This window comes from Mixophyes fleayi, chromosome 9, assembly GCF_038048845.1.
Source record: "Mixophyes fleayi isolate aMixFle1 chromosome 9, aMixFle1.hap1, whole genome shotgun sequence".
NCBI lineage: Eukaryota > Metazoa > Chordata > Amphibia > Anura > Limnodynastidae > Mixophyes > Mixophyes fleayi.
The window spans coordinates 64,671,409-64,698,831 of NC_134410.1; the positions used below are offsets into that span (position 1 = coordinate 64,671,409).

The 27,423-nt window shown below is 41.1% G+C and overlaps 1 protein-coding gene across 1 annotated transcript in view; it reads right to left on the bottom strand.

The window, feature by feature from the left end:
* The window catches only part of LOC142100711 (uncharacterized), a 102,148-nt gene that overhangs the window by 23,881 nt on the left and 50,844 nt on the right, over positions 1-27,423 (bottom strand). The window contains exons 8-10 of the mRNA XM_075184454.1: positions 27,104-27,211; positions 24,852-24,922; positions 10,043-10,166 (exon numbers count right to left, since the gene is read on the bottom strand). Of these exons, the coding sequence (XP_075040555.1) occupies positions 10,043-10,166; positions 24,852-24,922; positions 27,104-27,211 (303 nt within the window). The remainder of the gene's footprint in view (positions 1-10,042; positions 10,167-24,851; positions 24,923-27,103; positions 27,212-27,423) is intronic.

Here is a 27,423-nt window from a genome sequence, read left to right on the forward strand (position 1 = left end):
TTATCTGGTAGCAGATCATTAGGACAGTCCAAAGGACGATGCGGAGGAAGGGTCTCGAAAGTGTTTACAAAAGACATCCTGAAAACAAGTATAGGGAGCTGGGAACCCCGGTAGGGATGAGGTGATTCTGCAAGGAACAGCAAACATAAACCAAGGTAATCTAAATGATATACCGTATTTCCCCATGTATAAGATGCACCTTTTCCCCCAAAATTTTGGGTCTAATAACTGGGTGCGTCTTATACAGGGGTAGTAGCACTTACCCTGTCAGATGACTCCTCTGTCCGGTAAAGTCTTCTCTCTGTCTGATCCAGGAAGCAGAATAGATGTTTTGCTTTCAACAATTCCACCTGCGGCAGAGGGGAATCATGCAGGTATAGACATACCTGCGCGATTTGTAGAGGTGCCCATTCAGCAAGAGATTGCACAAGGAATACAGCGACCCGTGGAAGGGGTCGCGGTATGTCAGGAGCTGCTGCGCAAGGCTCCTTCCCCAGTTAATTTGGATTGCCTATATAAATGGCTGGGTTTTTTTCCAGATACCCTACATGCAAAATTTCTCAGTGAAGGGTTTACTGATGGTTTTAGGTTGCCCATTGTTGGACTAGTGCGGTCTAGTGATGGTCGTAATTTAAAATCAGCGTTTTTTTCCCCCCAAGTTTTGTTTGATAAAGTCAATAAGGAAGTCACACTAGGACGTATGTTAGGCCCATATAACTTACCTCCTGTTGCGGAGTTAATATTGTCCCCTGTTGATGTTGTGCCAAAGAAAGCAGCAGGTAAATACTGTTTAATCCAACACCTGTCTCATCCCCTGGGTTTTTCAGTGAATGATGCCATTGACAAGAGACACAGCTCAGTGAGCTATCAGTCTTTCGAAGAGGCATTAAAGCTTGTTAGATCGTATGGGAAGGGTGCGCTTTTAGCTAAAATAGATATAGAATCAGCATTTAGATTGCTTCCCCTTCATCCAGAATCTTTCAGATTCATGGGTTTTAAATTACAAGATGGCTACTATATTGATCGCTGTCTTCCAATGGGATGTTCGGTATCGTGCGCATATTTTGAATGTTTTAGTTCTTTCCTGCATTGGTGTATACAAGCAGGAACAGGCCACGTTGGCCTGGCTCATTATTTAGATGATTTTTTGTTCATTGGCCCAGCCGCATCGTCAGTTTGCGCAGATGTTTTGTTTTCGGCAAAATCTCATTTTGCCGTTATGGGAGTTCCAATAGCCCACGACAAAACTGAAGGCCCTATTGATTGTTTGTCTGTCTTGGGTATAGAAATCGATACCACAGCAGGATGTTGTCGTCTACCCAAAGAAAAGATTGATAAGTTAGGTTTGGTTATTTCAGAGGTTTTAAGTGCAGACACAAGTCCTTTGAAGAGGATACAGTCATTGCTAGGATTATTGAACTTTGCATGCAGAGTCATTCCGATGGGAAAGATTTTCTGCAGAAAGTTGCAATTAGCTACAGCGGGTTTAACGAAGCCTCATGCTCGGCTTCGTCTAGCAATGGACATCCGATGTGATCTTCGGATCTGGTCCACATTCTTAAAAGATTTTAATGGAGTACGGATTTGGCAGTCTCCTATTGTATCTAGTTTAGAATTAGAGCTCCATACAGATGCCTCCGGAGCTCATGGCTTCGGAGCCTTTTTTAAAGGGGAATGGTGTGCTTCCCCTTGGCCTATAGAATGGAGACAAAACGGTTTAGTTAAAAATCTATTGGTATTAGAATTATTTCCAATAGTATTGTCTCTTGATCTATGGTCCAGTAGTTTGTCGGGCCAAAATGTAATTTTTTGGTGCGACAATTTAGGTGTGGTTCAGGCCATTAATCAACAAAAGTCAACTTCATTACCAGCGGTCAATCTTTTGCGCAGACTGGTACTTTTGTGCCTACAGTTTGATATCTCATTCCGGGCTAGACATGTCCCGGGAATAGAGAATCAGGTGGCTGACTCTTTGTCCCATTTTCAATAAAGTCAATTTAGATCACTAGTTCCACACGCTAATTTAACTGGAATTCCTTGTCCTCTTTCCGCTTGGCAGATGGTCGAGTCGGTATAACGGACCTGGCAGAAGCTTCCATGGCCCCTGCTACGAGACGTTCTTATCGTGCTTCATGGCAACAATGGCCATTATTTCTGAATACATGCCCGGATACTTCCCCTTCAGGTCAGAACGAACCCATCTTAGATTTCATGTGGAACAGATATTTACAGGGTGCTACTAAATCTAACATAGCATCTACACTTTCTGGCATTTCATTTATGTCACACCTGCATGGGTTTACAGACCCAACAAAAGGATTCATCATTTCGAAAGCATTAAAAGGTTGGGCGAGGGAACGACCAGTAGAGGCTGACTCTAGGCGTCCCATTTCCATTGAGGTATTGAAGCAATTGGTAGGGGCACTCTCAGCAGTTGCTTCAAGTCCATATGAAGCATTATTATTTAGCACAGCTTTCTGTATGGCCTTCCATGGGGCTTTTAGAATAAGCGAACTAGTGGCACGATCTAGCACCGATATTGGAAATGCTTTATTGGCCAAACACACACATATTACTTCTACACATGTTTCTTGTAAGTTGACTCGATCAAAAACTGATCAGTTTAAGTCTGGACAGTGGTTCAACATATGTGCACATGAGGATTCAATCATTTGTCCAGTGATATTGTGTTTTCTCTGATTCGTCCTAGAGAAGGGGATATGTGGCTACTGCATGCAGATAGATCACCGCTTTCTAAATTTCAATTTAATGCCCTATTTAAACATTCACTAAGTTATATCGGATTAGATCCGTCTTTATATGGTGCCCATTCATTCAGCCGCAGCTGAGAGAGGTGCTTCCGCTGCCGACATACGGGCTATTGGCCGTTGGAAATCCGAGGCTTATAAAACTTACATTCGCCCGCAATCCTAGTGTAATCGGCTTTTGCCTCGCCAATTTGTTAACCCATGGCTATGCTGCTTGTCGCTTTTAGCGGGGGCATGAAGGGATTTTTTTCCCCATTTCTACTGGATAAAAAAAAGTAAGGCCTGATTGGCTATTGGCCTCCAAGGTGATTCAGGTTTTTTTGAACTTCATATGGGCTAACTTCCCTTACCCTCACTCCCCCATTTCATGGTCACGATTATATTAATTATTAACAGCCTGTGCGGCTGAGTCAGTATTTACAATGTTAAAGTGTCACATTATTTCTGTGGCTGCTTGGTTGTTATTGCAATAACCAAAGATAATAGTTAATTTTGGTAAAGTTGTCCGGTCGGTAAGGATTTCGCTTGGTGATATATCCATTGACATTAGTTGGATTGGTAAAGCGATCCTAGATTTAAGACGGACATGCTTGGTTATGATGAATAACGAATTTTTATATAAATATTTGATCTACTGTTGTGTGCAGAGGTCAGTCCCCTTTTTAACACATCAAACATATGCATTCGATCAAACGGGCATAGTAATATATTGTTCATTTTGGTAAAGCTGTCCGGTCGTTAAGCATTTCGCTTGGTGTAACACATCTAATCACATTAGTCTGATTAGTAAAGCGATCCTAGATTTAAGACGGACATGCTTGGTTTTGGATGATTAGCAGACTTTCATATAAGTATTTGATCTGCTGTTGTGTGCAGAGGTCAGTCCCCTTCTACATATCAAATATTTTATATCTGCTTAAATGGACATAGTAATATATAAATTCCTTTGGTAAAGCTGTCCGGTTGTGAAGGAGTTTGCTTGGTGTGGCATTTCCAAGGGCACCAGTGAGAGAGATAGTAAAGCGATCCTAGATTAAGACAGACACGCTTGTTTTTGCATGATGTAAAGAACTGTTATATAGTTTTTATCTACTGCTGTATGCAGGGGTCAGTCGCCCCCCCCCCTTCTAAGCCCCTTCCCCCCCAAGCCCCTCTCCCCCCCCCCTTTAACATACAAAATATCTACATTACTCAAATGGGCATAGTTATATTGGTTCTAATGAGTGAAATATTTTTCTTTGATTATAGGTACTTTGAACCGGAAGATAAACATATGGGTTTTGGACCACTCATATGTTTTTTGGGCAGAAAAACATATTTTGGCCAATGATTGGGCATTATTCCCTAGCCCAGTGGTTATCAAATGGGTGGGAAGAAGGGGCCTTAGATGGCTTTCGATTGGACCCCTACTTGAAGAAGAAATACGTAATTACGGTCCCCCTGATATTGTAGTTGTGCATGCTGGGGGTAACGATTTAGGTCAAGCCAAATCCCTGGAATTAATTATAAACATGAGGGAAGATTTTAGAGCTATGCATGCGAAGTGGCCAGAGATTAAATGGGTTTGGTCACATATTATCCCACGTCTCAACTGGAGAGTTACAATTGCTGCTCTCAAAATGCAGTCCATATTAAGAAAGACCAACAAAGCTGCAGACAAAGTAGTCCTTGCTTTGGGGGGTACAGTAGCTGCACACCCATGGATATCGGTAAGAGATACCCAATTTTTTCGCCCAGATGGAGTCCATTTGAATAATCAAGGTTTAGAGTTGTTTATCTTACAGATATAAGGGCAGTTAGTTTCAGTAGTTAGGGGGTCATATGGTGGGCTGATAACCCGTTAAAGGGTTTCAGCGGTGGGTAGGAGAGCGGTGCAGTCAGTGACTAATCGAAGGTGCTACCGTTTAATGGTCGCACGTTGCTGACCCTTTCGCAGCAACCCGACTCTTGGTCCTCTTGGGCGGAGGGTCCCTTGGTGCGCCTTGAGCGGGCGCGTTATTGTGAGTCCAGAGGGGGGCAGTAGCGATGACGCCAAGTTTAGCTCCGGCCAATGTAAAGACTTGGGATTAGTAAAGTCTTGGAACAGTGGTAAGTGAGTGTCACTCACCAGGCTGTGAGTGCTTCTTCCCGTGTGTTTAGGAACCGTGGCCGTCCACCATCCTGAGGGTCTGCGCATGTGCAGCCCTTTCAAACCTTCAGTTCATGTTCCTTTTAGTTAATTGGCTGATCAGGCAACACTCCCTATTTATAGCACCTGAGTTCCATACCTCGTTGCCTGATCTTGGAGTCTCATTCCCATGAGCCTCTGAAGGTGTTCCTGTGTTTCCTCGTGTATTCAGCTCCTGCTGATTCCTGTCTACTATGATTGTGGTTTCCAGACCACTTCAACTCTCCTGTGTTCATCGTGTCTGCACTAAGCTGATTCCTATCTGCTACTGCTGCCGGATTCCAGACCGCCTCAACTCTCCTGTGTTCAGCGTGTCTGCTCTCCGCTGCCTCCGTTACTACTGCCGGATTCCAGACCGTCTCAACTCTCCTGTGTTCATCGTGTCAGCTCTCCACTGATTCCTATCTGCTACTGCTGCCGGATTCCAGACCGCCTCTACTCTCCTGTGTTCAGCGTACCTTCCCTCCGCTGCCTCCGCTACTCTGCCGGATTCCAGACAGCCTCAACTCTCCCGTGTTCATCATGTTTCCAGTTTTACTTACTACTGCTTCCTGAGTATTGCTCCGTTGATTACTGGTTACCTTCCGTGCGCTGCACCAACCTGATTACCGCTTCCATCCTCCAGTGGTCTCTCCTCCTGCCGGCGTTCAGCCGTTCAGGTATCCCTGCACGTCTCCTTGACAGCCTGCTCTCCTGAACCGCGGTATGCATACTTTCCATTGACTTTGCTATTCTATTGCATATCCATCTGGACTGTGTTGTGTTCATCTCCGGAGTCTTCTATCTACTGAAGCTATTGTTACTATTGACTTTGTTTCCTATTACCTGGATCGCTCTAGTGACTTTGTATACTTCAAGCAGCGCTTGTCAGTTATTATTGTATTGTGGATATCATCGTGGGATCAAGTTCCGTGTGCCCCGTGTATCCTCTGCATTACATTCATCTCCTCGTGCCCCTCCTCACATATATATAGCAGTGGTACAACTTGCTGACGCAGACCATTGACTCCTGTTTCCCATTAGCACCAGTTTCAAGTATCCTCTCACATAAGCAGTGGTACAACTTGCTGTACGCAGACCACTGACTTCCCCGTTACCTACTTGCACCTGGAATCCATTCCTTCACTATAGACAGTGGTACAACTTGCTATACGCAGACCACTGACTCTCACTACCTCCTCTCTACTCCTGGACATTCCTCCTCACTATAGCAGTGGTACAACTTGCTGTATGCAGACCACTGACTCTCCTCACGTTTCCTTGTCCATCTGGTTCCTCGTGTACATACATCTAAGTCATTACCAGTTTCTGCTAGTCATAGACTTTCCTTGAGCATTCTCTCACCATCTGCTGATTCTCCTGTTCCGTTGTCACCCTGCTACCAGAGGACCATAGTACCAGCTATATTACTCTGCTAAAAACATCATCTGGTGATATCCTGGGCAAAGACTCCTAGTGCCCGTGACATAACGTACCCGCCACAGACTATTTGCTATTCAGCTGCTTGCCTGCATTTGGACAAGCCTCCCTTGCTCATCAGTGGTATACTTGCCACTACAGACTACCCGCTATTCCGCCACCTACCTGCACCTGGACAAGTCTTCCCATCACCGCAGTGGTACAACTTGCTATCCGCAGACCACTGACGCTCCCGCTACCTACCTGCACCTGGACAAGTCTTCCCATCACTGCAGTGGTACAACTTGCTATCCGCAGACCACTGACGCTCCCGCTACCTACCTGCACCTGGACAAGTCTTCCCATCACTGCAGTGGTACAACTTGCTATCCGCAGACCACTGACGCCGATGTGTGTTGGGTGTTATGATAATTTGAAGTTTCGTTCCTATTGGTCCATTTTACCCCTTGATGTTATATATAGTTATTTTATTTTGGACAAAGTGATTTGGGATTTATTTTTGTTGAAATTTTTAATACAGCTACTTATTCAAAATAAAAAAAATGCTATCTGTGCCCACTTTGCCACCTGATTTCATGCCCAAAACAGCATTGGGCCAGGCAAAAGACAGATGTTTTATTTGTCACTGACCACCCTGTGTTGATTCCCACTGTCAAATTGGTGGCCCAACGGCATTTAATCCTTGCAAATCTGCAGCTACTTATTCAAAATGCTATCTGTGCCCACTTTGCATGCCCAAAACCTTGTTGGGCCAGGCTAAATACTAATGCAGTTTGTATAAGGGACCCCCTTTAGTGTTAATCTGATGTGAAATCAGTGATCCAAATTGATTTAATCCTTTAAAAATAAGCTTTTCTAAATAATAAGCTGGAGCATGAATAAGAAGTGAATAAGAAGCTGGCCGCATAAAAAGCTAACTTCAGCCTCGTGGAAAGTGGAAATTTTATTGGGAGCACATAAATATTTGATACATACTATAAAATCCTAAGTAATATAAAAAATAAATCAGTAAAATATTCATTAGCAATAAAAATCTCTATTAAATATGGGGAAAGTCTTATCATTTGATTGTCAGGCTGCTGGAGGAAACAGGAAATGTATCAATTGGGACTGTTAATAATATAATGTCGGGGCTGGAGAGGGGTGAAATCGGTCAGTTTGCTAAATGTGGAAGTTATTAATTTAATATTGAGTTTGGTGAAGAGGAATTTGTTTGTTTATTAATTGGGATGCTATTAATTTAATGTCTGGACTGTTAGTATATTAGGAACGCTTTGCTCTGTCTCCTAGAATCAGGTTGCCATAGCAACCATTAGTTTCCTGGTGGTCTAGGATCAAACAGGAAGAGGGGCAGAACTCCAATGTCCTATTTGTGCTACTGAGCATGCTTGTTTGGATTTCTTGCTCCGCACTTCCATCCAGACAAGTGAGGAACAAGTTGCAGCTATAGGAGTTGCGTGCCCACATTATATAAGTTCCCCAAAAGCATTAATATAGTGATCGGAGGCTCCCTACTGTGCCCACAATATATAATAGAGGAGTCTGCCACAATATAAACTGCATGGCTGTGCACATACTTGCCAACTCTCCCTGAATGTCAGGGAGACTCCCTGAAATAGTGGTGATCTCCCTCATTCCCTGAAAAGTCTGGCATTTTCTCTGATGCTGAGCAAGTACAAGACGTGGTTGGCTTCACCATCTGTGGCATGATGACACAGTTCAGAAATTGTGTCCTATGTCCATTAATTGATGCCTATGGAGGTGGCCATTTTCATGGAGACCAAGATTTAATCAAAGACTGACAGGTAAGACAACATGACTTCAGTAATGGAGCCAGAAATGTAAAAGACACTTCAGTCTCTAGAGATTCATTAGCTGCTTTTCTTTAACGCATAGTTGCCTACTCTCCCAGAATATCCCCACACGCTCACCTCCCCCGGGATCTCCCTGAAGCCAACGAAGAAAAGTTAGCAAGTATAGCTGTGCAGTATAGCAAACTTGCATCACATCTGTATATCTGTACAAGGGTGTATTACAAGATTGCATCTGCATCCCAGCATATGTGCATATAAGTGTGTACTATATAATCTGCATTGCCTGATTGCTGCAACTGTTGTTACTTCTGTATTACAATCAACTGTGAGTAACTGCATTCATCTGTTGTTATCTTTTAATAAACAGCAACCTGTTTAAATTACAAAAATGTTGTGGCTTAACATCCACATTAACATTGCTGAACACCTTTAGTAACATCAGAAGGTATAACCAACATGGACTGATTGGGTGGTATGTCTGTTTATTAAATTGGAATGTTACTAATTTAATGTTGGGGGAAGGAGGCTTATTTATTAAATATAAACACTATTAATTTACTATTGGGCTGATTAGGGGAAAGGAGACCTAATTATTAAATGTGGGTGCTATTCATTTAATTTAATGTCAGGGCTATATGGAGAGAAATAGACATATTTATTAAATGTAAATGCTATTACTTAATTTCTGGATCTGTTTGGGTAGAAGCAGGCCTGTTTATTAAACAGAAAAAATTACTGACTTAATATCTGTCTGTTTTTTTTGAGGTCTAGATTATTTACTCACTGCTCAATTCTACAGGAGGTGAATTGTAACAATCTCTTTTCCAAACAGGTACCCAACGTTCCAGGACCCGATCAAGCAGCAATGGAGCATAAGACACAAGCAGCAGCACCAGGTAGTCATCACTACAAGAACTGGTAGGAGAGTGCAGCACAGTGTTGTACGAAGGCACTGGTTCTTGTAAAGGTCTAGGCACATCCCCTCCGATGATGCATAACCGCTGAGAGGCAGCCCCCTCCCCCATGTACATATGGGGGGGGGGGCACCAGTGTTATATTTTGCCAAGGGCACTAAAATGTCTAGTTACAGCTCTTGCGGGACATGTGTGAAATAAGTTGGCTAGGGCGCCTAGGGCAGGGGTGCATATGAAAGAAAAGCTATTGTACAGGGGGCATGTGTGTAAAGCTGGTGAAATGGAGGTGCATGTGTGACAAGAGCTGGATGGGTAAGGGTGGCATGTGTGACAAAAGATGGTGGGCAGCAGGGAATATGTGTGCAACAGGTGAGTGATTTTTTTTGTTTTGTTTTGTTCTGAAATCTAATATTTGGAGTCTCCCCTCTAGATATCCTGCATTTGCTCCTGGGCAGCAGTGAAGCCTGGACAGCATTCTGCGTTAGACATCAGTACATCTGAACTGCAGCCTTACCAGCCAGCTAGTAGGGGGAAAAAGTTAATATTTTTATTTTACAAATGTCAAGTGTGTGAAGGGCTCGGATGTGAGGATTGTATGGAGAAGGATCGGTAGGCTGAAGCTTTGCCTAGGGCACCCCAAGAAACCATGCACCGGCCTTGAGTAGCACATACACGGTACTATAGAAATGACAATCATGTAACAATTACTCAAATATGAGAGACAATTGGAATGAGTAACCTGCTCAAAAGAGAGCTGTAAGAGAATTAAAATGAAGAGAAGATGCCATGAATATAGATCTTGCTCCAAAAGTATTATCTCCTAATAACCGTATACATGTACAGTCAGTTTACCAGCACTTTAATCTTTACAACACATTATACATCAAATCTCACAAAGACGCTAGCACGATTTTGTTCCTTATATAAATCTCTTAGCCAAGGAAATCAGTGTATCTTTACCTCCAGAAATTCATCCATCTGTTGTCTAAGCTCTTGCTGCTGTGGTGAAGCCAAAGTTTGATGCATTGATGTTACCCGAGACTGCAGCCTGTATAACTCCTCCACCAAGCCATCTTCAGACAGTCTAGAAGAAAAAAGATATCTAATCAGACAGATAAATCATGTGTCAACTTTGCTCTTGTTAGGATCTGTCAAACGCTATGAGAGTGCAAAAGGGATCCAAGAATTTGAGTTTTCTGCTTACATACTACATATGCCATAACAGTTCATCATAGCTAAAGCAGACACGGGATATACCCTTGGAATTGTTCTTAATTTGCAGTTAAGATGTCTGGATAATATCCACTGTGCTCCAAATAACATTCTAATTATCCAGCATGTGAAGGTAGGTCCTAATCAATTTGGGGAAGGTGTTTACAGTACTTTGGAGGGATTTCAATAAATTTATGAACAATATTTTTATTGTAAACATAAGTATTAAATTGGGAACAGATTAGTTTTTAAATATTGTAACAAAATGGCAGGGTTATTAATTACTTCTGGAAATTCTGAATTTATAAATGGATGGTAAATACTAATTAATTTGGAGAAAATATTTAAATTAATTTAAATGAATTTCAACTACAGTAAATTGGGACACCAGGGGTTAATATTAATATGAAATGGTTAATATTTATTTGGACTGCATACAATTAATATGAGTGCTTACTATTAATGTGGGGGTTCATATTAATGTGTAATGTTTCACACGAATTTAGGTGCACTTAATGTTAATCAACATTAAATTTAGGTAACTGATATCAAACAGGTTTCCAATCATTCCTAAGGTATGTGTTGTGACACACTAGTGGGTTGCAGCACACACTAGACGTGCTGTAATCATTCAAGGACGCCTCCATTCAGTAGAAGTTATGAGCTGCACGTCGGGAACACAAGTGTGGCATCCAGAGGCCATCTTGTAGTCTATGGAGTATATTTACTAAACTGTGGGTTTGAAAAAGTGGATATGTTGCCAATAGCAACCCATCAGATTCTAGTTATCATTTATTTAGTACATTCTACAAAATGACAGCAAGAATTTGATTGGTTGCTATAGGCAACATCTCAAACCCGCAGTTTAGGGAATATACTCCTATGACTCAAAAGGACAATACACTATACAGATCAGACAGGCACCAGAGGAGGAGCAGAGGAACTGGTCTGGAGAGATCGGGCTCTGCATTATATACTAGCTTCCAGATGATAAAACTTTTCTGTTTTTAAACTCAAATACTGCCGGTTTAACATCATTCATGGCTTAAATTATTTGTAGGTGAGGGGACATCAGGACTGACTTTATTACATGTACAAAGTGATATTGACTAAAAGTGTCTATGTGTTACATGGAGAGTAATTACAGACCAGGCGCACACATACACCATAGACAATACACCCATAGGTGCTAAACAGGTTAAAGAAAGATACCAATTGGAAGCAGCTGTCACATAGGAAATTGGTAATATCCCAATAAATAGACAAATAAGATAAAGTGTATAGTGACTGCACTAATAATAAGTATTAAGTATAAATAGTCCATACTTGCCAACTTTCTCACGTTGACGTCCAGAACCTGCCTGGGGGAGGTGGGCGTTTAGGGGACAAGGTTATGCAAATCACATCATGAGAATCGCAGCATTTTGGATCTAATTCTGCCCACTTCACTAGGAAGTGGGAAGATGCGGGAGGCTGCCATACTCTCCTGGGAGTCCAGGAGACTTACCTGTAATCCGTGAGTCTCCCGGACAATCCTGGGAGAGTTGGCAAGTATGAAATAGTTGCATTCGCATTCACAATAAACACATAAAGTATTTATTCTTAAAAATTATTATATACAGATAAATTTGGATTTAAAAATCTTGATAAAAGAAGCACAATTGCATGAACCATATAAATAAAGTGGTAATTACTGGAATGGCATGCAGTAAATATGACCTGGTCTGATGGTATATTCAGAAATAAAACAGTCTCTGTTTAGTTTCACCTCAGTTTGCTAAAAAGGGCACTGTCCAATTTATATAACTCCAGGAGCAGGATTGTAGAAATATAAATAATGTTTCTGAACAGCGTGGTAAAATTACCGTATAAACGGCTACTCACTTAAGTCCCCACGCTAAGCTGATGCAGCACCTTGTGCTCAGTTACACTTGGTGAAGTATGGACACATCAATGTTGCCCTAAGAGCAGGGCCGCCGAGAGGGGGGGGGAGCGGGTACATTTTACCCGGGCCCGGGCTTGCCAGGGGGCCCGGACCGGGCCTTCGCTGCAAATTTGTTTGGTTTTTTTTGTTGTTTTTTTTTTTCATCTTCCGTCTTTTCATTTTAATTTTTTTTTTTCCGCGGGAGGGGGAGGGGGGGGGGGGGCGGGGGTCGGTCCGGCAAGATCGTTGGTGGGGGGAGCTGGGACAAAAAAAACAAACCAAAAAAAATTAATACTCACGTGATCGGCGCCGCGTCCCTCCTCGTTCTTCTCTGCACCATTCACACTGACTGTCGGGCGTGATGTCATCAAGTCACGCCAGTCAGTCAGTGAGGAGCGCCGCAGCCAGCATGAAGAAAGCAGCATGAAGACAGAAGAGAAGAGAAGAAAAGAAAGAAGCTGACAAAGGTAAGCAAAGAAATGGAGAGGCAAGAGGAGGAAAGAACAGAAAGGGACAGTACTATAAAGAAGGGGAAGAGAGGCACAGAGGAAAATAAAATGGGAAGAGAGGCACAAAGGAAAATAAAATGGGAAGAGAGCCACAAAGGAAAATAAAAGGGGAAGAGAGGCACAAAGGAAAATAAAAGGGGAAGAGAGGCACAAAGGAAAATAAAAGGGGAAGAGAGGCACAAAGGAAAATAAAAGGGGAAGAGAGGCACAAAGGAAAATAAAATGGGAAGAGAGGCACAGAGGAAAATAAAATGGGAAGAGAGGCACAGAGGAAAATAAAATGGGAAGAGAGGCACAGAGGAAAATAAAATGGGAAGAGAGGCACAAAGGAAAATAAAAGGGGAAGAGAAGCACAAAGGAAAATAAAATGGGAAGAGAGGCACAGAGGAAAATAAAAGGGGAAGTGAGGCACAGAGGAAAATAAAATGGAAAGAGAGGCACAAAGGAAAATAAAATGGGAAGAGAGGCACAGAGGAAAATAAAATGGGAAGAGAGGCACAGAGGAAAATAAAATGGGAAGAGAGGCACAAAGGAAAATAAAAGGGGAAGAGAAGCACAAAGGAAAATAAAATGGGAAGAGAGGCACAGAGGAAAATAAAAGGGGAAGTGAGGCACAGAGGAAAATAAAATGGAAAGAGAGGCACAAAGGAAAATAAAAGGGAAAGAGAGGCACAGAGGAAAATAAAATGGGAAGAGAGGCACAAAGAAAAAAAATAGGGGGAGAGAGGCGCAGAGTGAAAAAAAGGGGGAGAAAGGCACAGAGGGAAAAAGAAGGGGGGAGAGCAGCATGGAGGGCACAGTGTGAGCATAAGGGGGCACAGTGTAGTTGTAATGAAGGGGCACAGTAATGTGTGTGATGGCACAGGGGGCTTGTTGCAATGTAGTGTGTGAGGTAGGTGGTGGCTAATTAATAGGTGCTATTTTGTTTGTAGGGTGATGGTGAGGCAATTTAATAGTGGGGACTATTAATTTAAGATGGGGAGGTTTGGGGGCTATTGAATGTTGGGGTGAGTTTAGGGAGAATGAGGTCTATTTATTAAATGTGACTATGAATTATTTAATGGCAGTGATGGTTGCAGGAAATAGGTATTGCTGGGGCTGTTTGCAGGAAGGGAAATAGGTTTATTTATTAAATGTGAATACTATTATTTTAATGTTGGGGCTGGAGGAAGACCTAATTATCAATTGTGGGTGCTATTGATTTAACGCCGGGGCTGGCTGTAATTTTCTAAATGTAGCCATTTTTTCCAAATAGGCCCTTCAACATTGCAGGATCCGGACAAGCCGCAACAAAAGAAAGCAGCAGCCACAGGTGGAGAAAGTGAGAAGAACAGGTAGGAGAGAGCAGCACAGTGTGTGAAATGTTGTGATTCTAGTAGGGACAATACCAATTTTTGGTGAGTGTTGTGCCCAATGTAAGGTGCAGGCCAAGACTGAACTGTTTGTGTACACACTGCATTCTTTGTATACTACACTGTGGTGCTAGATGTCCTGAAAGTCAGGAGTGCTTGGACATATGTGACGCTCCAGCGAATTGAGAGCCTAGTGATTTTGATGCTAGCCACGCCCCAATGGCGCATTTACCACGCCCCCAAATGCATGAACACACCTCCGAAAAATTTTGCGCCGTCGGTAGGCTAGCCACGCCCCAACAGCACATTGACACGCCCCTAAATGTATGACCACACCCCCGAATTTTTTTGCGCTTAGTCGACTATGAGGGGGGCCCCATGAATTTGTTGTACCCGGGCCCTGAATTCCTCTTGGCAGCCCTGCCTAACAGTACGCAGTTTGCAATCCCAATGACATGACTGAGTGGTGTGGGTTCCCTTCACACAGAGGATTCTCCACAATGTATATGAAGATTGAAGTAGCAGGTGAAACACTGATATGATTCAGATGTCTTGCACATACAATAATAGTTCCAATTCCAGTATTCCAATATTGGTAGGTTATTGAATCAGCCTTGACGCGTTTCTGCGCTAACTGAAACGCGTTCGTAAATTATCTCCAATGTTGGGAGATATGCTTATACTGTTGAGATATTGCAACGCATTCAGGGGTATATTTACTAAGCTGCGTGTCTAAAAAAAAGTAGATGTTGCCTATAGCAACCAATCAGATTCTAGTTATCATTTATTTAGTACATTCTACAAAGTGATAGCTAGAATCTGATTGGTTGCTATAGGCAATATCTCCACTTTTTTAAACCCCCAGTTTAGTAAATATAAAATAAATCAGGGTACCATTTTAAAAGTAAGTTTGTGAGTAAGTCTGAAATTAGTCAATTCATAACATCATTACCTAGGGAGAATGCAGTATATGCAAAATAATGTATTCATCCTCAGAACCAGTCATGTCATCCTGCAAGAAGATCACTCCATTCTAACAAAGTGTAGCATATTCACAGTGTGAATAGAATTGTAGCTTTCTTTTTTATTTAGGTGTCAAACATGTTTGCTTTATCCTTATTAAGCTTGTTTGTACAACATTGTTTAACAAAAGCAAGGACACTTGGAAAATAACAGACAACATATGTAGTTAGCAGTACATTTCAACACAGACATTCAGGATCTAATGTTTGAGCTTCATTAATTAAACACCAGCTTATACCCCATTCATACTGCACCAAAATCCCGGGTTTTTGCCGGGGCGAGCTCAAACGACCCGGGTCTTGATGCAGTATGAATGGTCTTCAACCCGGGATTTATCGAGGGGTAATTCCCGGGTCGGACCCGGGTTGCCTGCACTATGAATGGTGCAACCCGGGTTGCACAGAAAACAAGCTGATTGGCTGTCTGACCTGTAATGCTCACAATATTTACATTAACTGCATACATAAAACAAGGAAAAAAAACTAGAGAGGAAAACAACAGTATGGACTGAAACAACTACTTCTATCATCCACACTATAAGAAACAAACGAAAGAGAAAGGTCGCACATACTTTACATAGGTGACTAAAGTAAAGTACGGAGCGGTGAGCAGTACAGAACGGAATTGGTGGAAACACTGAAGAAATGTCTGATTGTTTACAAATGATACAATGGAACAATAAAAATTAAAATATCTTATAAGATACACTCACACATCTTTATCGACAAAACAGCAGAAAAGCAGACTATTACAAAAAAAAAATGTTTTCAGCCAATGAAAACTGCTCTGGTGATGACTCCCACAAATTGCCAGGGCACAGACTTGTGCAGTATGAATGTGGTCAACCCGGGAAATTCCCGGGTCCGAGGTGCAGTATGAATGGTGTTTCTGAGCTGGGACGCTCCGAGCCCCGGCAAAAACCCAGCTTGAAAAACCCGGGATATTGCCGGGGCGGCAGTATGAAAGCGGTATTAGTTTGTTTAAGCTCCAAGGAAGTGCTGAGCAAGATGCAGCCCAGGGGCCAGAGCCAGATTAAGGGTCACATGGGCTTGGGGCTGAAAATTATCAAGGGCCTATTGTAAGAAGTGCTGTCCCACCAGAGGTGTGGCCAGTGATGTGTGGGTGTGGCCAGCAGCATGGAGGGCATAGCTTGCACTTCCCTCCAACCATCTACATCTCCCTCCCATCTTCCCTTATATAAAGAGTGTACCACTAACTGGCTCATGTATGTAAAGTGAAAAGTGGAAATACATCCCAGCTGACAACATAAGGCAATATTTGAAACAAAACCAGAAAAGATAATCAATGTACAGATACCAGGCAGAATAATTCCTTAAAAGTACAACGTATGCTGTGACGGAAGCGCACTTCCTACTCACCACACAAGAACTCTCTTACAGACCAAAAAACACAGTTTACATAACCCTGATTTTTACAAAGGACATGGAGCCAATGGGTAGTGTATTAGGGCAGTAACTCACTTGTGACAGGTAGTAATATGGCTAAATCTGGAGTGTCCTCCCCCTGCTGACTGGTGACTGCTGGTTCCCTGGGAAAAGGGTGCCTAGGAGTCTGGTCCAGGGTACTATCATGCAATGTCTTTGATGACCAGATAAAAAACAGTGGATGATATAGAGTTTGTCGGCCATTCAAACCTGACATATTAGTGTTTTAATTATATTCAAATACAGATTACAACTTAACCTCATACTTGCCAACTCTCCCAAATGTCCGGGAGACTCCCGCATTTTGCGAGAGTCTCCCAGACTCCCGGGTGAGTATGGCAATCTCCTGAATTCTGCCCACTTCACTAGGAAGTGCCCCACTTCCTAATGAAGTGGGCAGAATTAGCTCCCAAACGCCGCGATTCACGTTTGGCCCCACCCCCACTGTCAAATGACGCTGGTGCGTCATGACGTCACCCCTCACGCCAACCTCCACCGGAAGAGAGCCGAAGAAAGTAGGTAAGTATGCTTAACCTCTGTTTATGGCTATATTATCCAGAGCAAATGCCTGCCAGCAGCTCTTAATAACAACTGCAATTACGATGATATTACCAATCATATTGCTTTTCAACGCTCAAATAATTTGAGTAGAGATAATGAGAATTAAAGCGTTATCCAGTATGCTTTTTTCTTTTTTTTGAACGAACATAAGTAACTGCAGGCTAGTTGAACCAGACAGATTATTGTCCACATTATATTTGAATACTGATTAAAGCTCACTCTCTCTCTATGATTACAATAGTGAGTGAAGATACTTGTTTGGCAATACTGAAATGTATAAATCTATCAATGTCCATATTGAGCTCTATACACAAAAATAAAACGTGCTCAATAGAAATAAGAACAAAGGGGAAACGTATGGGAAAATAATAATAATCAAATGCCATAGTGAAAATCAAGTGACACTGCATTTTACAATAAAAATGTACGCTTAATCAACAATAGCAAAACCTGACTGCTAGCATAACAACAAAACCACATAACAGCCACAGTATTGCAGCATAACAGTGCAGTTGTATAACAGTACAGCAGTATAACAATCTAACACGGTGTGCTAACATCACAAAACAATAGCAGCAAATGCTCATAAACATAAAACAGAAATTTTCACATTTGCACGCCGGTTTCACAACCAAGTGGGACAGTCCAGCCAACAAATAAAATCAGCTGATTTAGCTGAGGATTTTAAATGTTAGCACCATTAAGTCCCTTGACTTTCTGTCTGGCTCCAAGCTCTCCTCAGCATGCCATGGGCCACCAAGCATATGCTCAGTGGGATTGGAGAAGGATACAACCATGTAGAGAGACACAACCATGCAGGCCACAAAACATTGGGACGTTTCAGTTGTCTCCTAACTTCAATTAGGGGAATTATCATAACACTTGAAAAAATATTTACTAGGGATGTGCACCGGCGACTTTTGGTGTCTCGTGTTTTGTGTTTTGGATTCGGATTTTCGTGATGTTTTGGGTTCGGATTTGTTTCGCAAAACACCTGCCGAAAGGTTTTGGTTCGGATTTAAGGTTTTGGATTCGGATTTTTTTTGAAAAAAGCATAAAAAGTTCAAAAATCAAGTTTTTGGGCTTATTTTCACTCCTACGCTATTATTAACCTCAATAACATTCAATAACAAGCATTTCCACTAATTTACAGTGTATTCTGAACACCTCACAATATAGTTATTAGTCCAAAATGTTGCAACGAGGTATCTTTCTGGACTGCGTAGTGGAATGGTCCCCACAATATATTAAGAAAACCATCAACTGGTCTTAATCGCACCAAAAAATGTACCTGGACTGCGTAGAGGAGTGGGTCACCACAATATAATTTAAAAACCCTGAACTTGTATGATTCGCACCAATAAATGTATCTGGACTGCGTAGAGGAGTGGGTCACCACAATATAATAAGAAAACCATCAACTGGTCTTAATCGCACCAAAAAATGTACCTGGACTGCGTAGAGGAGTGGGTCACCACAATATAATTTAAAAACCCTGAACTTGTATGATTCGCACCAATAAATGTATCTGGACTGCGTAGAGGAGTGAGTCACCACAATATAATAAGAAAACCATCAACTGGTCTTAATCGCACCAAAAAATGTACCTGGACTCCGTAGAGGAGTGGGTCACCACAATATAATTTAAAAACCCTGAACTTGTATGATTCGCACCAATAAATGTATCTGGACTGCGTAGAGGAGTGGGTCACCACAATATAATAAGAAAACCATCAACTGGTCTTAATCGCACCAAAAAATGTACCTCGACTGCGTAGAGGAGTGGGTCACCACAATATAATTTAAAAACCCTGAACTTGTATGATTCGCACCAATAAATGTATCTGGACTCCGTAGAGGAGTGGGTCACCACAATATAATAAGAAAACCATCAACTGGTCTTAATCGCACCAAAAAATGTACCTGGACTGCGTAGAGGAGTGGGTCACCACAATATAATTTAAAAACCCTGAACTTGTATGATTCGCACCAATAAATGTATCTGGACTGCGTAGAGGAGTGGTCACCACAATATAATAAGAAAACCATCAACTGGTCTTAATCGCACCAAAAAATGTACCTGGACTGCGTAGAGGAGTGGGTCACCACAATATAATTTAAAAACCCTGAACTTGTATGATTTGCACCAATAAATGTATCTGGACTCCGTAGAGGAGTGGGTCACCACAATATAATAAGAAAACCATCAACTGGTCTTAATCGCACCAAAAAATGTACCTGGACTGCGTAGAGGAGTGGGTCACCACAATATAATTTAAAAACCCTGAACTTGTATGATTCGCACCAATAAATGTATCTGGACTGCGTAGAGGAGTGGTCACCACAATATAATAAGAAAACCATCAACTGGTATGAATCGCACCGAATAATGTACTTGGACTGCATAGAGGAGTGGTCACCATAATATAAATTAAAAACCCTGAACTTGTATGATTCGCACCAATAAATGTATCTGGACTGCGTAGAGGAGTGGGTCACCACAATATAATAAGAAAACCATCAACTGGTATGAATCGCACCGAATAATGTAACTGGACTGCATAGAGGAGTGGTCACCACAATATAAATTAAAATCCCCGAACTTGTATGATTCGCACCAATAAATGTATCTGGACTGCGTAGAGGAGTGGGTCACCACAATATAATAAGAAAACCATCAACTGGTCTTAATCGCACCAAATAATGTACCTGGACTGCGTAGAGGAGTGGGTCACCACAATATAATAAGAAAACCCTGAACTTGTATGATTCGCACCAATAAATGTATCTGGACTGCGTAGAGGAGTGGTCACCACAATATAATAAGAAAACCATCAACTGGTATGAATCGCACTGAATAATGTACCTGGACTGCGTAGAGGAGTGGGTCACCACAATATAATTTAAAAAACCTGAACTTGTATGATTCGCACCAATAAATGTATCTGGACTGCATAGAGGAGTGGTCACCACAATATAATAATAAAACCATCAACTGGTATGAATCGCACCTAATAATGTACCTGGACTCCGTAGAGGAGTGGTCACCACAATATAAATTAAAAACCCTGAACTTGTATGATTCGCACCAATAAATGTATCTGGACTGCGTAGAGGAGTGGGTCACCACAATATAATAAGAAAACCATCAACTGGTATGAATCGCACCGAATAATGTACCTGAACTGCGTAGAGGAGTGGTCACCACAATATAAATTAAAAACCCTGAACTTGTATGATTCGCACCAATAAATGTATCTGGACTGCGTAGAGGAGTGGGTCACCACAATATAATAAGAAAACCATCAACTTGTCTTAATCGCACCAAAAAATGTACCTGGACTGCGTAGAGGAGTGGGTCACCACAATATAATTTAAAAACCCTGAACTTGTATGATTCGCACCAATAAATGTATCTGGACTGCGTAGAGGAGTGGTCACCACAATATAAATTTAAAACCCTGAACTTGTATGATTCACACCAATAAATGTATCTGGACTGCGTAGAGGAGTGGGTCACCACAATATAATAAGAAAACCATCAACTGGTCTTAATCGCACCAAAAAATGAAGTGAAGATGGCGGCGACTAGCGGGGAATTTATAGGTTCCGAGTATTGCGAGATCCGACAGCGGGATTATGACTCCGAGCCTTGGTTTCAAGTTTTATTTGGCGCCAATACCCGGATCTGTCTCGGATCCGACTTGGATCGGTAACGTTCGGGTGGGCTCGGATTCAGGAAATCCGAGTGCGCTCATCTCTAATATTTACAACTCCTAGTGTGTTCTTTTAACACACCACATACCACACAGATTGTACATATTTCACTGGAAAACAGATTTTAATGCTTTGAATTACCAATAAAGAAATTATTTTAAATACATTTGTGGAATCTAAGTGTCATTTATTTTCAACAGTTATAAATATATAATTAATTTATAGATGAGTGCACCCTTCTTTAATACACATTTCTTTTTTCTTTAGTGTATAGCCATAAACATTGCACGCAAATGTAAAGTAACCAATGGCATTAAATTTAGGGGTGTGCACCGAGCACTTTTAGTGTTTTGGGTTTGGGGTTCTGATTAGCTTGAGGTTTTGGGTTCTGATTTGTTTTGCCAAAACACCTGACGAAAGGTTTTGGTTCTGATTTAGGGTTTTGGGTTCTGATTTATTTTTAAAAAAGCATAAAAAGCGCTAAAATACATTATTTTGGTTTTTTTACACTCCTACGCTATTATTAACCTCAATAACATTCAATAACAATCATTTCCACTAATTTCCAGTGTATTCTGAACACCTCACAATATTCTTTTTAGTCCAAAACGTTGCACCGCGGTAGCTTTCTGGACTGCGTAGTGGAGTGGCCCCGGTACCCAATTTGGTACCGGGGCCACAAAATATCACCCTCAACAGGTCTGAATTCCACTGCACAGATGGCGGACACCGGATGGACGTCTAAAACCAACATAGATGTTAAGACCGCAGTTCCTCTTTTTTGGGACTGCACAAACAATTAACTTAGTAATATAAATGGAAGTTACTATTTTTATGAACTACAGAAAGAAAGAACGTAGTAATAAAAATGGCAGTTACTCTTTTTTGGAACTACAGAAAGAAAGAACGTAGTAATAAAAATGGAAGTTACTATTTTTTGGAACTACTGAAATAAAGAAAGTATTAATAGAATCGGCAGTTACTCCTTTTTTGAACTACAGAAAGAAAGAACGTAGTAATAAAAATGGCAGTTACTCTTTTTTGGAACTACAGAAAGAAAGAATGTATTAATAAAAATGGCAGTTCCTCTTTTTTGTAACTCCAAAAACAAAGAACCTAGTAATATAAATGGAAGTTACTATTTTTTGGAACTACTGAAAGAAAGAAAGTATTAATAGAATTGGCAGTTACTCATTTTTGGAACTACAAAAACAAAGAACGCAGTAATAGAAATGGCAGTTCCTCTTTTTTGGAACTTAACAAGAATTATATAATTTTGTTTATTCAGAAATGATGAGTCTCTCTATTAGAGTGTAATGCCCCTTAAAACTCCTTTAAATAAAATAGTACGTATTCTAGGAGACCCTGTTTATATATTTAACTTGGTTCTGCAAAAATATGCATGATGATCACTGGACAGAGATCTGTAATAGAGCAGCGATTAAAGTGGCCTGATTAAAGGTCATGTAAGATCTTAAAGCACTCACAATTATATAGAGACTGTATTCACATTAAAGACGCTGCCTAAAGTGTCTAAAAGTTGTCACTTAAATAGCGCTTGCTTCACTGGGTGAGGTAAGCAAGCGGAGTGTGTTAATATGGAGAGACCCTATCTAAACATTAATATGATAGAACAAATTGCAACGCTGTATACGCTGTGTGTAGGTAAGGTAGGGATCTCAAATACCATGACACTCTGTTTAGCCTGATCCCTGACAATGTAATATCACGGAAAGCCTATTTGCTTATCAAGGGCAATGCCTAGCTTCTGCTAAATCAGACAGAGTATGCAGCGCACGTCTAACACCAACATAGCTGTGCCGGTGACATGGCCTGCAGGAATATCTCTGATAGAGATAGAACTAGGCCCCAAAGAGCACATAATGCCAAAAAAAAGTGTTGCAAGATGGAATTGTCCTTGGGCCCTCCCATCCACCCTGATGTTGCTGAAATAGGACATGCACACTTTAACAAACAAATCATTTCAGCGACAGGGCCTACCAAACTACTGTGGCTGAAATGATTGGTTTGTTTGGGCCCCCACACAAAAAAAGCTATTCATCTCTCCCTGTACAAACTAAACTGGCTCTACTGAGGCAAGATGTCGTCCTCATCCTCATCCTCTGATTCCTGGCCCCCTTCAGTGTGTACTTCCTCATCCTCACACATTATCAATTCGTCCCCGCTGGACTCCACAACCACAGGTCCCTCTGTATTATCTGGAGGGCAGTGCTGTACTTGATTGAGGAATTGATAATTCATTTTTATGAACATAATTTTTTCAACGTTCTGAGGAAGCAACCTCCTTCGCCGCTCACTGACCAGGTTCCCCGCTGCACTAAAAACTCTTTCCGAGTACACACTGGAGGGGGGACAACTCAGGTAAAATAGAGCCAGTTTGTACAGGGGCTTCCAAACTGCCTTTTTTTTCCTGCCAGTAACAATATGGACTGTCTGACATGTCTATTTGGATTGTGTCAGAAAAATAATCCTCCACCATTTTTTCTATTGTGACAGCATCCAATGCAGCGACAGTAGACATGTCTGCAATGGTTGGCAGGTCCTTCAGGTCGGACCAGATGTTGTCTGCATCCCCGCTAGTGGGTCTTTTAGGAAAACTGAGCTTTTTCCTCGCAGCCTTAGGTGTGGAAGAAAACGAAGGTGGAGCTGTTGGCATGTCATGGTCCTCTTCAGAGGACAATTTCCTGACCAGCAGGTCTTTGCACCTCTGTAGACTTGTGTCCGCCGGAAACAGAGACACAACATACGCTTTAAACCGAGGATCGAGCGCGGTGGCCAGAATGTATTCCTCTGACTTTAAAAGAGTGACCACCCTCGGATCCTGGCAAAGCGTACGAAGGGCTTCATCCACAAGAGCTACATGCTTGGTGGAATCGCAATGGTTTACCAGCTCCTCCCTCACTTTCTCTTGTAATATAGATTGCAGTACCTATTCTCTTGCACTGCTTAAAAATTTAACGTATTAAATGTAATATAGATTGCAGTACCTATTCTCTGGAACTGCTTAAAGAATAACGTAGTAAATGTAATAAAGATTGCAGTACCTATTCTCTGGAACTGCTTAAAGAATGAACGTAGTAAATGTAATATAGATTGCAGTTCCTATTTTTTGGACTGCTGAAACAGTGAACGTAGTAATATAGATTGCAGTTCCTATTTTTTGGACTGCTGAAACAGTGAACGTAGTAATATAGATTGCAGTTCCTATTTTTTGGACTGCAGAAACAGTGAATGTAGGTATTGCAGTACTAATATTTCAGGACTGCAATAATATATTGCTCTAGAATTTTTTTATTCTTTTTAAATTATTTTTTGTTTTATTTATTTTTTTTACTTTTTTTTGTATAATTTTTTTTTTTTGAGTTTTTAAGAATTAGACAATTACTATGGACTTAGCACAAAAATGCACAGGACTAAAGCAACACTGTACTCAGCAGGACAGACACTGGCCAAAGCACCACTGGACTCAGCAGGACAGAGCACAGGACAAAAGGACCACTGGACTCAGCAAGGACAGAGCACTGGACACAAGCATAAAGCACAACTGGACTGATCACGCAGGAGTACCACTACCCTACAACCTCCCTCTACCTTGATCACAGCCCAAATGAAAATGGCAGCCGCTAGCGGGGAATTTATGCAATCCGAGTCTCGCGAGATCTGACGCGAGACTTGGACATCAGAGCCTCAGTTTAATTTTTTTTGGCGCCGGAAATACCCGAACAGTGCTCGGATCCCGTCGGATCCGCACTGTTCGGGTGGGCTCGGATTAGCGGAATCCGAGCCCGCTCATCCTTAATTTGTAGCTAGATATGACTGATTCAGTAAATTATCTAAATTATGGGATCAAGAAAGGATTTTCCCCTGTGAGGTTATACTGAAAGCCTTGCTTTGTTTTGAGTGCAAACTTCCTGCATATTCATAAAAATGGATATAAACAGACCAAATAGAAAAAACATTATGTTCTACGAACATAAATCATTTATTGTATGAAATTGCACTTACCTGCTGGCTTTGTGAACGTGCTTTAATCTGTCAGCAAATGAGAGAAATCTTGGATTCTTTTTTTGGACTTCCTTTAAAAACAGAGAAAGTTGATGTTAAAAAAAAACAGAAATTATCATCTGATAACACAATTTGCAGCACTGGTCTTATAAACACTATGAAGTATGATTAAGATCGGACCCTGTTGATTCCTTTTTCCTGATCATTTTGAAGTTATAGGAGAGTACTATATAGTCTAAAATGTAAACACTCAAAGGGAAGGGCATACTTGCCTACTACCAGTAGGCGACGTCCGGGAGAAGGGCGTGACTAATGGGCGGAGCGCCTCGAATCGCGCCATTTTGGCCCCGCCCCCACGAGTAAAATGCCATCACGGGGGGCAGGGCCAAAATGATGCGATTCTCGGTGAATCGTGTTATTTTAACAAGGGAATTTTGGGACGCGGGAGAAATGCCAGCTCTTGCGGGAGTCCGAGAGACTGACCCGAATTTCGAAAGTCTCCCGGACATTCCGGGAGAGTTGACAAGTATGGGGAAGGGTCCTGTCTACCCTATGTCTCATGTCTGTCTGCCTCGTTTGCCCCTGTCATGTCCTACACTGAATTCTTTGTGTGACGGCTATACTGATTATTATACACACGGAATGCGTACTTGTTTTTGTGCTACATGTAAATTCTCAAGCATTACTCATACATCTGCTATTATGCTTTATTGTATTTGTTATTATATTTATGTGTACTCATGTATTTGTTATGTTGTATTCACATATCTGTATGCCAAATGTCCAGTGCTGCGGAATCTATGACTTATTAATAAATATTGATGATATCAGCTTATATATTATCTATAAGAGTGGTTCCTGGGTATGCAGAATTTCCTTGATAAGATTCCCAGATGATAGAGTTTATGTTCCACTTGCTCCATGGAGAGAAACAGGGAACATGTACAGATCTCTCTTCCCCAAAGAACAGTTATGTAAACAGGGTTGAGTCCTCTAGCACCGTTACAAGCTTGTGATAGTACCATTTTGTCATTCACCACAGCCTGTATAGTTTACTGCTGACATTTACTAACTAAATTACTGTATACATTGCAATGCAATAGCAACAGGTAAAGCTGCACTGATTCTACACAGCATACATAAGTGCACAATATAAGTAATGCATTCGTTTATAATATAATATTTTTTCTAAGTCTAAGAAAAGCAATAGAAAATGCTTGAATATAAGTTATATATGTAAGTATATACGTATACAGACATAGGGTCTGATTCTTTAAGGAACGTACATGCCGTTATGTGCCATATTTTGCATTAAATTGCTCTGCGCATGGCCGGAAACAAACTCTAGACCAGAGAATGCAAGTAATTGTAATGTAATTCCTCCTGGAGCGGAAAGGACACTTGCGACAGTCTACGATTTCATAGGCTGAACAGGGAAGCAAATAGGCGTATGCACGTAGTCAGTGTACAGTAATGGTGTGCTAAGCTCGAGCACACGCAGTAGCGCCCAATTCAAGTTTTGGGCATCTCTAAGGAACGTGTTTTTCTGTTGTATCAGTTGCGCCAGATACAGGCAGGTGTAAGTGCCGAGTGATAGTGGTGAAGGTCACGGATACATGCTAGAACATATGTTTGCAATTAAGAGCAACTGTAAACATGCATTTTATGTACAGTAGACATAAAAAACATCATGTTAAATGTATTTCATAGTGGAGAATTTAAAAAAACTTTTTTTTATGTTTTGTCATTAATTACTATATTATTAATAGGTGACAATAATTAAATACTTTTTTTTTTTTTTTTGCATGTTACTGGGACTTTATATTCCACATATGTATTGGTTGTATCCTGCAGTGTCTTGTCTGTCAGAGCAGAGCATACCTAGACCTGTGTTCAACAAGAAATTTTTTTCAGGTCCGCTTCTATTTGAATACGGATGTACGTATGCCCGAATTACATGTGGTTTTTTTTAAAAACAAAAAAACAAACGCACAATACGTTCGTCTGTGCAAAATGACCTATGTCATATTTTTCTGACCTTCTACAGAAACACAAATACAATGAAAGCCTTCTTATAAACAGGTTACAAGTCCGTTTAAATATGCAAATAAGTTTTTTACATTTTCTCATATATAAAACTTTTTATTGTATTGTATTATATTATTGTATTATATTTGGGTCACATGTAATAAGATATATTACACGTGTCACCGTTCTCAGACTGTCTTCTCTTTGTTCATTCATTTACACACCATCACGACAAAGTGCAGGAGATTCATCCCAGGTTTGTTGGCTTTTGTGTCAGCAAGTTTGTTTAGAGATGACATACGAAAACCAGCTGCATTCCCAGCATAGCCACCCTGCAAAAACACAACATGTGTCACACAATAAAGAAAGGGAACACAAGCAGCAGAAGGCAATATTCACAGTGAAAAAGCTCATATAGAAAAATCTCATATATATATGTGAATATATATATATATATATATATATATATATATATAGTGAAAAAGCTCAAATATACAGTGAAAAAGTTCATATATACAAATAAAGAAAGATCCCTACACCCTCA